The following is a 14,082-nucleotide window of genomic DNA, read 5'->3' on the forward strand; positions in this document are numbered from 1 at the left end:
GGGCAGGGGGGCGGGCGAGGCGCCGGGAGGCGCGGGGAGGCGCGAGCGCGCGGCGGTGGCCGCCGCCTCCACGCCCACGCGGTGGCGCAGCGCTTTTCGGAGCCCCTGCGCCCTGGCTCTGGTAAGCGCTACCTGAGCTTGTCGTACTAATCTCCATGCAGGACCCCGTACCCCCCGGAGGCTGATTAAGTGAGTCCCGGGAGGCGTACCTCCGGGTGGTTGTAGGGAGCTGCCAGGTGGAGACCCCCTGTGAGCTAATCTGACCTGCTGGCGTTCAGCCCAGCCACCCCAAGGGACAAGCTTATCTGGGTGTGCACCTAGTCGGAGGAATGAGCCCCGGGGCCCCTTGCAGAGAGAGCTGCGAGTGGTCCCGCTGAGTTTCGGGTTGAAAAAGTCATTTTGTGAGGGACATGGGCGGAGTCCGGACCGCACCTTCTCACGCGTGTCTTCAGGTCCTCCTGGACCGGTGACGGCGCGGGAGAGGGAAGCTCAGACACGTCAGCTCAAGGCCAAGGCGGTGCCTGACACAAGCGTGAGCTAGATGCTGGTTTAGAAATTCTGGAAGAAGAGAATGGTTTGACAAAACCATGTTTTGTTCCCTGGTAAGGAAGAAGCAGTACTCTCACTTGATTGCAGTTTTTAAAAAATCTTATGGAAATCACTTTTCCTTCTCAAAATATTTTGTAACTTAATAACTCCAGTGATGTTTCTCTATTTTTGCCCAGCGCTGTGCAGAATCCTTAAATAACAATTGCAGTAACTTTCACCACAGCTATAAATATTTGGTTATCTTAGTATCCTGGGCAAGGATCAACGGCAAATGTTGGGAACAACAGGTGTGTTCTTTCTATAAGAATTACAGATACATTCTAGTTTGGTATTTGTGTTTGTTACAAGCTTCATGAATTTATAATAAATGTGCAGTGTAGAGTCTTTAAGTATTATATTCCTTTGTATTGAGGGCTTACTCTGTGCCAAGCACTTGGAATACATGATCTCACATTCAGAACACCACTGCTTCACAAGGATGCAGACTTTGGGTCAGTTAGAAAAAGACGCCCCTCCTCTCAGCCTAACCCCAGGCCCCAGCTTTAGTCGTTTTCAGACCTTCAGCCGGGTTCCCTCAGGCTGTAGTGAAAACGCACCAAAGTGGAGGAAGAGAAGAAATGTGCCTGGTCGGTATTACTCTCCTTTTTCAGGGAGGAGTCGAGGTGCACAGAAGTCATATGACCGTATTCAGTCAAAGCAAAGCCTCTTTCTGCCGCCCCAAGAGGCCAAAGGTTTTTTTTTTCTTTATTTTGGACAGCACCTTTCAACATATTTGGGAAAAGGAACTTAGAATTATTATTGGTATTATTGTTGTTATTATTTTAGCTTTCAGGAGTACTGATTTTCTTATCTCTAAAATGTGAATGTTAGACTAGATTACCTTCGAGGTCCCACCTAGCTGTACTACCCAAACCCCCAATCCAGGCTTGGTTCTTTTCAGTCTTCTGAGAAACCGCCTGGTAGGGAATAAGTCTCCCAAAAGGGAAGACAAAGTAGGTGACCTGGCTCTAGGCCTCAGTCAAGGGCCTCTCCTTTTTTTCCTTTTCTTTATATATGTGCTTATTGGTGATCTCATCTAATTTCTTATACCTTAACTACAACCTCTGCTCCGAGCACTCAGACCCAGTCTTCTGTGTCTCATCTCTCCTTAAGGATTACATTCTCAAACTTCAGTTCCTTGAACTGATAGAGCTGTTCTCTTTTTCTCTAAACAATCTTTTCTGCTGTATTCCCCTTGGGAATAACCACCATCCTTCCAGACAACAAGATTTGAAGTTTTATTTTCACATGTTCTTCATAGTCAATCAGATGTTTGTTGTTCTGTTGTAGTAATTCCAAGATTTGCTTTTCCCTCTTAATTTCTACGGTTAGATACCAGGATTTGGCATTGACCACAGGACCAGCTACATAATTTTCAAGGTTCAGTACAAAATAAAAATGCAGGACCCCTTGTTCAAAAATTGTGAAGAATGTCAAGGTGATGACAGGAGAGCAAGTGTAGAAGCCTTCTGAGTTCAGGGCCTTGCACATCTGCCCATGAAGCCAGCCCTAATGACCAAATTGTATACCTTCTAGATGATCCACCTCCATCCTTTCTTCCTAAATAGTATAAAATATTTGAAAAGAGCCTCCCTTACTGGCAGTTTCATGTAATCAGCAAAACCTGTCATTATTGTAGCAGACACTATTGATTGCTATCTTCTAGGTCTTTTCCTGCGAGCAATGGCTGGTTTGTCTATAAATACTTTGAGTGTGGATGGGCAGGAGCTGAAGCCAGGAAGCTAGTTAGGACATAAGAAACCAGGTAAGACATTATCGTGGTTTGGCCCAGGAGGGAGCAGTGGAGGTGTGAAAAGTGGTCACATCTTGGATATAACTTGATAGAGCCAACGGAATTTACCGATGGATTGAATATGGTGTATGAGGGGAAAAAGAGGAATCAAGGACATTAAAGCACACTAAGGCACATTAATCAGGCACATTAAGGTTTTGGCTTAAGCAATTAGAAAGATAGGGTTCTTACTGAAATGAGGATTCCAGAAGGAACTGATTGCAGGGAAATTTTAGGACATTAAGACATGTTTGAGGAGATTATTCTGAATCTAGTTCAGTGGTGGGATAAGGGCTAGAAATAAATTTGGAAGTCATCAGCCTAGAAATCATTTTTAAAGCCATGGGCCTAGAGGCGATCCTCTAAAAAGTGAGTATGTAAAGACAAGCAGAACAAGGTCTAAGTCATAGGAGGTCATAGGAGGTCGACGAAGGAGAGAGAGTGGCCAGAGCAGCAGGAGAGGACCGTGTTCCAGAGTGTCTAAGGCATAGCCATTGAGTCAGCTGACATGGAGGAAGAGGAGGCCTGGATATTGATCACTGGATTTAGTAACATGGAGATTATTGGTCAACTTCACAAGAGAAGTTTCAATGGAGTACTGGGGAGAAAACACAATTGTAGTCAAAGGAGGAAAAAAGAAGAGGAATTGGGAAAAGCAATTATAGTGTTATCAAAACAAAATTACGAAGATATAAAATATGCTTTAATTGTGCTGATCCTTGTCTGAGTGATATGAGTGCCTTAGAATGGGATCTTCTGGTAGCTGACTCTAGGCTTTGTCTTCTATACAGAACTTCTATACAGTTATAAGCACAATCGGTCAGATATCCCTTCTAGAAGCCCCTAATAGTCTCTTCACTGTACATGGACATTGCGAAATATGATTATAGTAATGAGGTAGAATGCAAAATTTATCAACTCTAACATATTAACTCAGAATGCTTGGAAACTAGAGTATTATGCAATCCTTTGTATTATTTGAAATGACACAAAATCAACAAAATACAAATTATAAGGGCAGTTTCTAGTTTGTCTTTTCCATTGTCTCATTAAATGGTCTCAGCAGTGTTATTGTGATGAAAATAAATGCCACGTGGTGAAACAATTCCAGGCATGATAATCTTTGCCCAGTGCTAACGCTAGAAGGTTAGTTTCTAAAACGGGCTCAAATTAAGGGGAAATAAGTGCTAGGTTCCAGTCTCTGCTTAAAAAAAAATCAATGGCGTGAATAGCTTTCAAGCTGAGGGTGGGAGGTGGGGGGTGAAGTGAAGGACAAGGAATGGCTGCAACAGATCCTTGACTATGGGTTGATTTCATGGTATGTTGAAGATAATGGCCCTCTGCTCTCATCAGGCACATTTGATTAGCATCTTATGCCATTTGGGCTTCTATAACAAAACACCGCAGAAATAAACAACAGAAGTTTATTTCTCACAGTGCCGTAAGCAGGAAGTTCAAGATCAGGGCGACTGCATGGTTAGGTTCTGGGGAGGGCCCTCTTCCAGTTGCAGACTACTGACTTTTTGCTTTATCCTCACGTGGTGGGAAAAGCGTGGGATCTTTGGAGTGTCTTATAAAGACACTAATCCCATTCATAAGGGATTCATGATATAAGCACTTTCCAAAGACCCCACTTCCTCAGATCACAGTGGTCATTAGGATTTCAACATGAATTTGGGAGGTACACAAACATTCAGACCATAGCAATCAGAGGCTTTCAAGTGATATGTGTGGGTAGAATGGAAGACACTTTCTACACAGAGAGGAAGCACTGGAGAAGATGGAAAGAAACCTAATTAGGTGAGATTGCAGGGTTTTCGACCATCAGGATTAATTCAGGTTTGTGGTTTCCCTAGATAGAGTTTCTGGCTACTTCCAAACCTATGGTTGTTTTTCAGCTTCATACTTCCTACTATATGTGATACACCTTCCTGGGCTCTCAAAGGCAGCTTCAAAATATCCTTAACTAAACCTACTTCTATTCATCTTATCCCTTTATTTCTGCAATGGCAACACCAATTATATCATTATCCAAGAGAAAACCTGTGAATTATCCTAGATTCATATCTCTCTCCCTAGTGCCATCATCTCTTCTGTTCCCAGTCCTATTTTATACCTTAACATATATAGAATCAATGTCTTCTCTTTAAAGTTCCCCTGTGTTAGTTTCTGCCTTTATCATTTTTCATATGGATTACTCCAATGGTCTCTTGACTATCTGCCCTACTCCAAATCACCCTCCTCCAATCCATCTTCCTCTTTGCCTCCAGTGTGAACTTTCCAAAGTCCTTCAGTGGTGCCAACTTTTTGGCATGAGGCCCTCCCCGATCTGGCCTTTTGTCCCTCCCCAGCTCCAGTCTCACTGATCTGCTTTTCATCCCCTTGTGTGGTTGGCTCCTCAAGCCACTGGGCCTTTGCATTGGCATCTGCCTGGAAAGTTCTTCCACAATTCAGATTAAGCTCTGAAGAAGCCTTCTTTGACACTTCAAGCTGATTTATGAGTCTCCCTTGAGTTTTCCTCACAAGTATACTTGGCAGAGTGCAGTGGCACAATTTATGTTTTTGTCTCCTTCGTAAGATGGTGAGCTCTTACGAAGCTTAAAGCTTCGTAAGAGCTCACCATCTTACATCTTAAAGCCAGGTTTAAGAAGAAGATGATGGCAGAGCTCCACATCTGGTGAGCTCTGTTAGTTGACCACCTTCGGGAAAGATCATGCTAACTCAGAAGCAGCGATGGCAGAGGGTCAAGCAGTAGTGTCCAGTGCCCAGACAAGCTGAACATGGAGCCTGGGACCCGAGCTAGTGGCAATGGGAGTCTCTGATGAGGAGTCCGGCAGTGGTCTTTGAGCATTATTCCCAGATGCATCGCTTCCAGCTCTCTGGCTTTCCTGAAGAGTTTGTGAACTACATAGTACCTTTGAATAAATCTATTTTTTTGTTAAACCAACGAGATTGGCTTCTGTTGTCTGCAACTAGGAGCCCTCAGACTGACCTCTAAACTGGGAGAACCCTGGAGCCAGGTTCCTGGTCTCTGCCCCATGGAGTCACTACAGAGAAGCTGGCTGTTCACTTCAGGCCCCAACACTGATCCACTCTGTCACCAAACTGCCAGGGCCAGGTCACTATGTTAACTGGGTTGGTCCTTCAAGAGACCACAATGCCACTCCTTCCTGCATCAGCTGAGAGTGTCCCCGGATGCTGGGTTTCCCAGCTTGCGCCCTTAGTACTTTCCTCGTTTTGCCTCATATACGTATCTCTTCTAAAGTGCCACATGTTCCAGATTTGCTGGGTCAAGCCAGGTGATGGTTTTAAAACATGCCACAGATTCTTTGATACCCCTCCCATTAAGAGATGAATTACATCTCTTCCCCTTGAACCCGGTCAGGTCTTTGTGATGGAAGGCTAAATGACTTCCAAGGCTACATTTAGAAAGATATCTGAGAAACCCCAGTTGTTTGAGTCCTCCCAGCCCGGGCACCAGACACATGAGTGAAGAGGCCTTCAGGATGACCCTTGCCTCACTCCTGACTGACAGCAACCGTGTGAGAGGGTGGAAGGACTGCCCTGCTGAGTCCAGTCAATCTCCAGATGCATGAGCAAAATAATAAACTTATTATTTAAATGACTATTTTGGAGTTCTTTTTTATACAGCCATAGATAACCAGATACTCTCCTGCACTCACGGACAAAAGGAATTAAACATCTGGGCAGCATGGATGGGGAGGACTTAATGTTTAATAGGCACAGAGTTTCATTTTGGGAAGATGAAAAATTTCTGGAGATGGAGAAGGATGCACGACAATGAATATACTTAAGGCCACTGAACTATATACTTCGATATGGTTAAAATGGTAACATTTTTTATGGATATTTTACAAAAATTTTAAGGAAAAAATTGGGGCAATAACTGATTTTGGAGTATATGTAGAAATGGGCATTTCTATTATAAAACAATTAGGCTTTATCCAGGGCTGAACCCCAGGAATGAAGGTTATATTTATGTGAAAAATACACCTCTGGCTTCAGGATGGTGAGAGCTGAGCTTTGAAAAAAATAATAAAAGCAACTAATGTTTATTTGCTGAGCACCTTTAATGAACCAAGTGCTAGGGATGCAGACAAAAGGAGCACATTGCCTCTTACATGCCTTACAGTGTAATGGAAGAGGTAGACAAACAGAAAAAAACAATATCTCGAGTGGGACTAAAGCAGGGTCACGTGGCAGAGACTGGGTGCCCGCTGTACATTGGGTCCACAGGGTCACCCTGAGTGGATGTCGGTGCTGTTTATTAAGGAGGCAGGAACAGGTTTAAGAAGGGGCAGAGTTTTGGGGTGGCTGCACTTCTTTTGAAATGTTATGAGATGTCCACGTGGAAATGTTAAGTGCTCAATGAGATATACTAGTCCGGAGTTTTAGTGAGGGTTACGGCTGGAGATGTGGAACTGTGAGTCATTTGACTGTGGGTGAGATTTATAGCTGAGTCTAGATTACATCACCAGGAAAATGCAAAGTGAGAGAAGGGACCAGTGGGAGGAAGCTGGGAAGGAGGCTGGAGGCAGCAGCTAGGGAGGCAGCAGCTAGGGAGGCAGCAGGCTAGGCGGAATAGTGTGGTGTCCCAGGGATCGACTGTGTCTGCTGCCGCTGTGGGCAGGACAAGATGCAAAGGATTAAGCGACTGTGAGGTATGATGGCAAGGAGGTCAGTGGTTGTGTGATGTCTGTGGACAAGTTTAAAGAAAGGGCCAAGGAGAACTTGTGAAATAAGGAACTAAAGACATTTTTTTCAAAGAATTTTTAATACTTAAAGAAGCAGAGAAATGGGGCAAGAGCTGTGAGGTCCGTTATTTCCTGTGAAAGGTACTATGCCAAATATGTCAGTATGTAGTTTCACTTTTTTAAAATTCCGTTTTCCACTTTAAAGGTGGAAAATGAGACACAAAGAAAATAATAAATTGCCCACGGTCTAGCGATTAGTGGGCGGTGGGGTTGGAGTTTGAACATCAGTTTATGTGATTCCAATGTCACTCAGCTAGCTAAGTGACTTTGATCAAATTATGTAACTGAATCTCAGTGTACTTGTCTATTAAGATTCCCACTTTTGCAGCTAAACCTTTAGTATAGTCAGTACATCACTCCTGTATGAAAGAGATAATTTAATCACATTTCTAATAAAACGAGTACTTGACTAAAGTATTTATTTGAGAATTATACAGAAAAATTCCAGTATAGCATAAACTTTGTAGAGACCTTTAAGAATATCCAATAAAATTTGCTTAATTTTTTTTCCTAGAGAAGTACTACTAATTAGGCAGTATCATTTAAATTAAAGTGGAACTCCTGGGAGAAAAAGAGTAGAAAGAAGAGAGAGATCACAATTTTATACATTGTGCTGAGAAATAAGAGACCTTCCCACATGGTGGCTAATCCAGTCAAAATAATTGGCCACTTTGGTGTAAATGCCTGGGAACTCTGGGTCTCCACAGTTTTCACCCCAACTCACAACACCCCACACATAAGCCACGTTATTGGCATCCTTACAGACCAAGGGGCCGCCAGAGTCTCCTTGACAGGCATCGATGGAACCGTCATCTGTACCTGAGAAAGACAAAGGAAAAAGAAAGCCACACATTCACTTACGTTTGTCAAGGCGCCGTGCCGCCTTCCTGCCTCTTCCACCAACGCGTGTAAAGACTTCAGCTTTCTCACACTTGCCCAACAGGAAGCAGCACCTGCTCTCCCTTGCTGCGGGGCCCACTGAGGTGCACTACGCAGGTGGGAAAATACTTTGTCTTCTACTCATTCTCCAAATTTATCAAGTGCTCTCTCTGCTTTCTCTACTTTATGCAACTATATACCGTGATGAGATTGCACTCCAAAAGTAGCATCAAATGCTGAGTGGGAAAATAATAGGAATACTTAGTGCCTCTTGAGTACTTAATCTGTATTATTCATTGCTTTAACCCTCACCATGATCCTATGAGGTATCATTATTACCCGTATTTTAAGATGAGACAAATAAGGCATAGAGAGGTTATAAATATTAACCTCACGTCCAAGGCCACACAGCTAATGAGTGGCAGGGTCTGGACTTAGGCAGCCAGACCTCAGCCTGTCCTTTTAACTGTGATATTGCCTGGTAGATTTTGTGCTGTTCTCCCTTTTTGTCCTTTATAATCCTGAACTCCATTTTAAGGTGGGAGGGTCCAGGAAATGGTCTGTTTAGTTTCTTCTCTTATGAGTGTCTAAGATTTTTAAAACACTGGATCCAAGAAGTTATTATAGGGTGTCAATAACTGCCTTTTCCCATAATTCACTACTTATAAGTGGTTTCAGTAAAGCATCCCAAATGCACCACCCTAGCTGGTACCCTGCCTTTGGGTCACCACCATAAGTAGGAACTGCTGGCTGCATTGGGTAGGGGCACTAGCATCACTGTGCTTTTAAAAAGAAGATGGGGACAGGTGTCGTAAGAAGTGCAATGGGATGTCCGAGGAGGGAGAACTTAATTCCAACTGAATGCATTTGAAATGAAATCATTTGGATTTTTATTTAGAAGAAGTTCGGGTTTTGATCCTGGATATACCACTTCTTGTCTGTTAAGACTTTGATCAAATTATGTAACTGAATCTCAGTGTACTTGTCTGTTAAGATTCCCACTTTTGCAGATAAAAAAACTTGCTCAAGGTCACATGAGTCCAATTGGTAAAAACAGGGATATACACCCCAGGTAGTCTGGTTCCAGAGTCAGCGTTCTTAGTTGTCTTGCTATACTGATACTATATACTGCTAGATTTTCCCCCTTTGTATGAGAAAGAGGAAACGAGCTAAATGAAAAGGTTCAGGGCCCAGAGCGAGGGGGCTGATTCTGTGGGGAGGAGGAGACATGTTTGTTAAGGGGTACATTATCAGAGAAACCACTTAGTACTTACCTGCACATTCCATCTCTTTTTCAAAATAGCGACCTGGGTAAAACTTAGAGCAGTTGGCTTTTAGGTGAACTTTACCCCACTTAAGTGCATAGACTTTTTGGTTAGCTAAACAAAGTGAGAAAACAGACATTTAGAAGTCACAAATGAGAAATCTAAGTAAATAACTTCTTATAGTTTAGTAAACCATTAGGGATGTATAAGAATATATATATTCTTTCATACATATATAAACTTTTGAGGATAATTCATTAGCATATTTAATCATACACTGCTCATATCCCTAGTTTCTATATTCATCTTTCTAAAAATAGTCAAGGGGCATCCTGAAGTCATAGTTCTTTAATAAAGAGCTGGGTACTCTGAGATGAATGAGATAAACTCCTTCTCCTCTGATTGCTGAGTCCAGTGGGGGAGTTGGGTATAGATCAGGGATTAGGGTCTTCTCCCATAAATAGCTCCTATTTTCTTCCTTACAGTCCCTTATTTCCTTGAAAGTGATTGTTAGAGTAAAAACAACTTTATAATGTAAGAAATTAAAGAAACTACAAAGTTATCAGTGTGTATGTGTTTTTGTGTGTCTGTGAGGAACTCCATCTCCTAAGATTTGAAAGTATTGAAAGGGTATTTAGGATTTTCTTTCCATTTAAGTTAGAGATTTGAGACTTGAACATTTTTGGTCCAAGGAAAGAGAAATTGGCCAAGCACTCTTGCTGACTGGCAGTCCAAGGAAGATGAGGAAAACCTAAGAATACAGGGTGAGAGGTCTCAGGTACAAGGAGTGAGCCTTTGCCCATCTCGACTCCTCCTTTTTCCCAGCTTGCAGGAGCTGTTATGCTCTAGAAGGGCAGGGGTCAGGCCCGATTCATTCACTGCTACACCAGCACCCAGCCTCAGGTTAGCACGTGATAGTTGCTTAATAAATACTTATGTAATTAATCCATGAACTCAGTAATTTAGTTACACACTAAACATCATATGCCAAATGACAACCTCAATTAATCTATAATCCACCTGAGGACAGCTGTCTGGCCTGTCCTGAGAGGACAACCCCACAGGCCCTACCTAACACTGTGATGATTACATAGCAGCTAACCGTGAAACCAATATTCTTCTCTCCTGGGAAGCAGAAGGAGACAAAAATCCACCAAAGTATATGGCAAATCTGGAAAAGTTTTTTCTACTTCAAGTCCTACTTTAAATTAGTCTCAAGATGTCTACCTTCCTCAGGATAAGAGCTTTTTAAAAATTAGTAATCTATTATTTCCCATAACTCAGGAGAAGACTTTAGAAACTGGGATCTCCTGTACCGTGTGAGAAATGTTTAACGATGGGAGATTGCTTCCTCCCCTGAACTCTTGTTTTGTATACTTCTTCAGGCACTTGTCACATTCTGCTGTCAGATGGTGACTTTCATGACTGATGGCTCCTACAAGGGTTGAGAGGAGCCCCTCCAGAGCTGTAAGTGCTTGAGAGCTGGCCTTTGTTTTTCAACCTTGTAGCCTCTGCACCCCCTGATTTTTGAATGGGGTCCATATTTTTCATTAGTGAAATTCTAGCATTTTAGCATCTTACACTCATAGTAAGGGCTCAACACATGTGTTAAGCCATATTTGATTAATAAATAAACCAATGCATATCTACCATTTATATACAATACAGGGATTAGAATAATATGTTAAATGCCACATCAAGGATATAATCTGCCAAATTCAAGGTGTAGAAACTCTAAAATAAGAATGACTCAGTTTATATAATATATTTAAATAAAAGAAAGGGATAACTGTTCTAGATTAAAAGAGATTTAAGAAAAATAGTCACCAAGGACAATATATGTACTTTGTTTAGATCTCAATGGGAATAATCTGATTGTAAAAATATTTTGTAAATAATTGAGGAATATTAAACATGAGTTGGTTATTCGATGATATTACCAAATCACTTTATTTTTGTTGGGTATGAAAGGTGGTGTGTTTTCATTTTGTTTTTTTAAGTCCTTACCTGGTAAAGATATTTACTGGAGTATTCATGGGTGAAAGTAGATGATATCTGGGATTTGATTTAATATATTCCAGGGGGAAAAATAAGTGTGTGTGGGGAATATATTGAATAGCTCCTGATTGTTCAGATCCATTCTCCACCCTTCAATGCCCTGCCTTGACCTGAAGGGACTGCCTCAATAGGAATCCCTTAGACTCTGGTTTCCAACAGAAGACCCCAGCAGAAGGGAGGAAGGGGATGAGAGAGGATAGCGAGATTGGGGCTGGCCGTAATCTTCAACTCAAGGCCATTGCTTCTCTCAAGGCAGCCTGTTCTACCTAAGGCTCTTTCTCTTTCTGGTAACTTGTCTTTTCCTTTATATCTTCAGATCTAAGAGAGTCTCAGTTCTCGTATTGTTAGTCCTGGGTTTCTGCATAGTCTTTGTGGTTCCCTAACCCCACTACCCAAAACTTTGTAATTAATTCCTTCATAAATAAACCTTCCTAATTTCCTATTGTGAGAGTGATTGATTCAGGGAGGTAAAACGAGAATATAGAATGTTAATAACTGTGGGAACTGGGTGATGAATAAGTAGGTTTATACTTTTATCTCTACTTTTGTATATACTTGTAAAAAAAGTACATACATTTTTTTAAAAAAACAAATATAAGGACATGATACCTTCTAGATGAATTAATTACTAATAAAATTTAGTATTTTATAAGTCTTTGGTATTCAAACATATCACAAATCCAGATTAATTTATACATATATTTTATACTTTCCAGTGTGGTGACTATAAAGAATGTGTTGGAATATGAGTCTGTAAGACCAATGCAATGAAGTTATTTACAAAAGGAAGTCTAATAGGTCAAAAGGAAGCTAAATTGCAAGGCTAACTCTTCAAGATGAAGGAAAAGCATTGGCTAATTTAATTCTAATCTAAACTCTAATGTAGCAGGTCTTTCTAATTTGTCCTTAAGTGTCCACATCTCTTATTCATATGAATGTTCACCTCAAATCCTCTTAGAAGCTCAAATAATGAATTCTTTATGTTGTCTTTCTCTTTGTGAGATGTGGGGTATGGGGCATAGAGAATGGGGTTGGGGAGAGCAGAGAGCAGAAGGGTTGTGGGATCACTGACTCAGCAATTACTGTGACTATCCCTTCGAAAACCTGTTTTATCTTCCATCCATATCCAAAAAAATCCCAAAGTCCATGCTATATGTCCCCTGTCACTCTTTTTTCTTGGTGAATGGTTACCCCTCAATGTATGTTCAGGATCACAGAGCACAGGTGTCCTTTGAAACTCTGGATCACAATGGCTATGTAATTTGTGGAGCCCAGTGAAAAATGAAAATGTGAGATGGGTCCCCTACAAAAGTTATAGAGAATTTCATGATGCTGACCGCAGAGTAGAAAACCAAGCACAGGCTCCTCGGAGCCCCAGGTGTTAGACAGCTGCACAGGTCCCAAGGGGAAGCCTGCCTACCTGGATGTTCATTTTTCTGGGTGTGATGCTGTGTTTTCTCTGAGTGCTAAGAGATTAGGTTCTAGGCATTTCTATTCCCATCCATTTCCAACTCCTGGATTCTGATGAACAAATTGAAAACATATACCTTTTTCTCGACCCCAGCCAGAAACGATGCATGTATCATTAGGATGGAATAAATATGGAGACCATGGGACACAGGCAGGGACGGAATTAGGCAGCATACATTCTCTTCGGTTTGAGGGCTTTTTCATTTCAATCAAAGCTATGTCATTTTGTTGGGTGCCTCTGTTGTAGTTTTCGTGGACAATAACCTTATTGACCCTCTGAATGACTATCTCAGAGTTAAGTTTTATCCAGTCTATTAATGATGTCCATATTTGGTAACGGTGAGCTTTACTGGCTCTACAACAGAAAAAGGAAAAGGGAAATACGTTGAGGGAAAAGAACTATAAACATGTCTTCTGACATTTCATCTTTATATTCTCTCTTCTAAAGGACATTTTTCATTTTCCCAGATTTTTTTTTTATCCTTGCTGTCGTGAAGCAGTGTGATTAAGTTTACTTAAGGCAGAGTTAAAGTCAATGGGTAAATGAAGGGAAGAATAATCCATCTAATTGCTCACTATCAGGGACATAAAGAATTCACTAACAACCAGAGATGCCCAGAATTGGAATAAGCTGGCTATCTCTGGAGCGAGGGCACCTTCCCTGAAGGTGTTTAAGCAGAGACCAGACAGAATCTAGCCAGAAAGTGGTTAAGGAATTGGGGCGTCAGAGCACATACTCTCACTACTCTGCTAACCCCAGCAGTTCTCGGAGCCAAGGCTCAGGGTCATTATCCCGACATTTAACACTGACTTCATCCTAACATTGTATTTATTTGCTCACAAGCCTTTCTTTCTGTTAGACTGTGCAACTTGAAAGATGGGGTCTATTACTCTATGGATAGATGCCTGTGCCTAGTACTATACCTGGAACATAGTAGCTATTTTAAAATCTGGTTGAAACGGTGAATGAACTAAATACTGCCTGTCTTATGCCTCACTCCATTTTGTACTAATTCTCACCTCATGATTTCCAGTTAAATAGTGATGTTCTAGGACCTAATGAGATGTTCAGGATGCTTTTATTTAATATTTAGTGTTCCAAAAATCCTGTGCTTCATCCTAATTTTGGTTGTTTTTCATAATCAGAGATCCTGGATATTGGTTAAAAGTTAACCCTGTTTATGCATTCAATTTACTAAACAAATACTTAGTGTGCACCTACTGTATACCAGGTACTGTTGTAACCAGTGGGATA

The 14,082-nt window shown here is 41.5% G+C and overlaps 1 protein-coding gene and 1 long non-coding RNA gene across 2 annotated transcripts in view; one reads left to right on the forward strand and one right to left on the reverse strand.

Annotated features, from left to right (window-relative positions):
* Positions 1-75: 75 nt before the first annotated feature.
* Positions 76-5,327, forward strand: LOC120591244 (uncharacterized). Its single transcript, XR_005649868.1, has 3 exons — positions 76-602; positions 2,255-2,353; positions 5,018-5,327. It is a non-coding gene; the product is annotated as an uncharacterized LOC120591244 (long non-coding RNA).
* A 1,844-nt stretch (positions 5,328-7,171) lies between these two features.
* CFI (complement factor I) overlaps positions 7,172-14,082 on the reverse strand; it is a 31,475-nt gene continuing 24,564 nt past the window's right edge. Inside the window, exons 11-13 of the mRNA XM_039848875.1 lie at positions 12,905-13,182; positions 9,309-9,413; positions 7,172-7,974 (exon numbers count right to left, since the gene is read on the reverse strand). Coding sequence (XP_039704809.1) covers positions 7,757-7,974; positions 9,309-9,413; positions 12,905-13,182 — 601 coding nt within the window. The 3' untranslated portion in view covers positions 7,172-7,756. The remainder of the gene's footprint in view (positions 7,975-9,308; positions 9,414-12,904; positions 13,183-14,082) is intronic.

The sequence above is a fragment of the Pteropus medius genome, unplaced genomic scaffold, assembly GCF_902729225.1.
Source record: "Pteropus medius unplaced genomic scaffold, Ma_sr-lr_union100, whole genome shotgun sequence".
Taxonomy (NCBI): Eukaryota; Metazoa; Chordata; class Mammalia; order Chiroptera; family Pteropodidae; genus Pteropus; species Pteropus medius.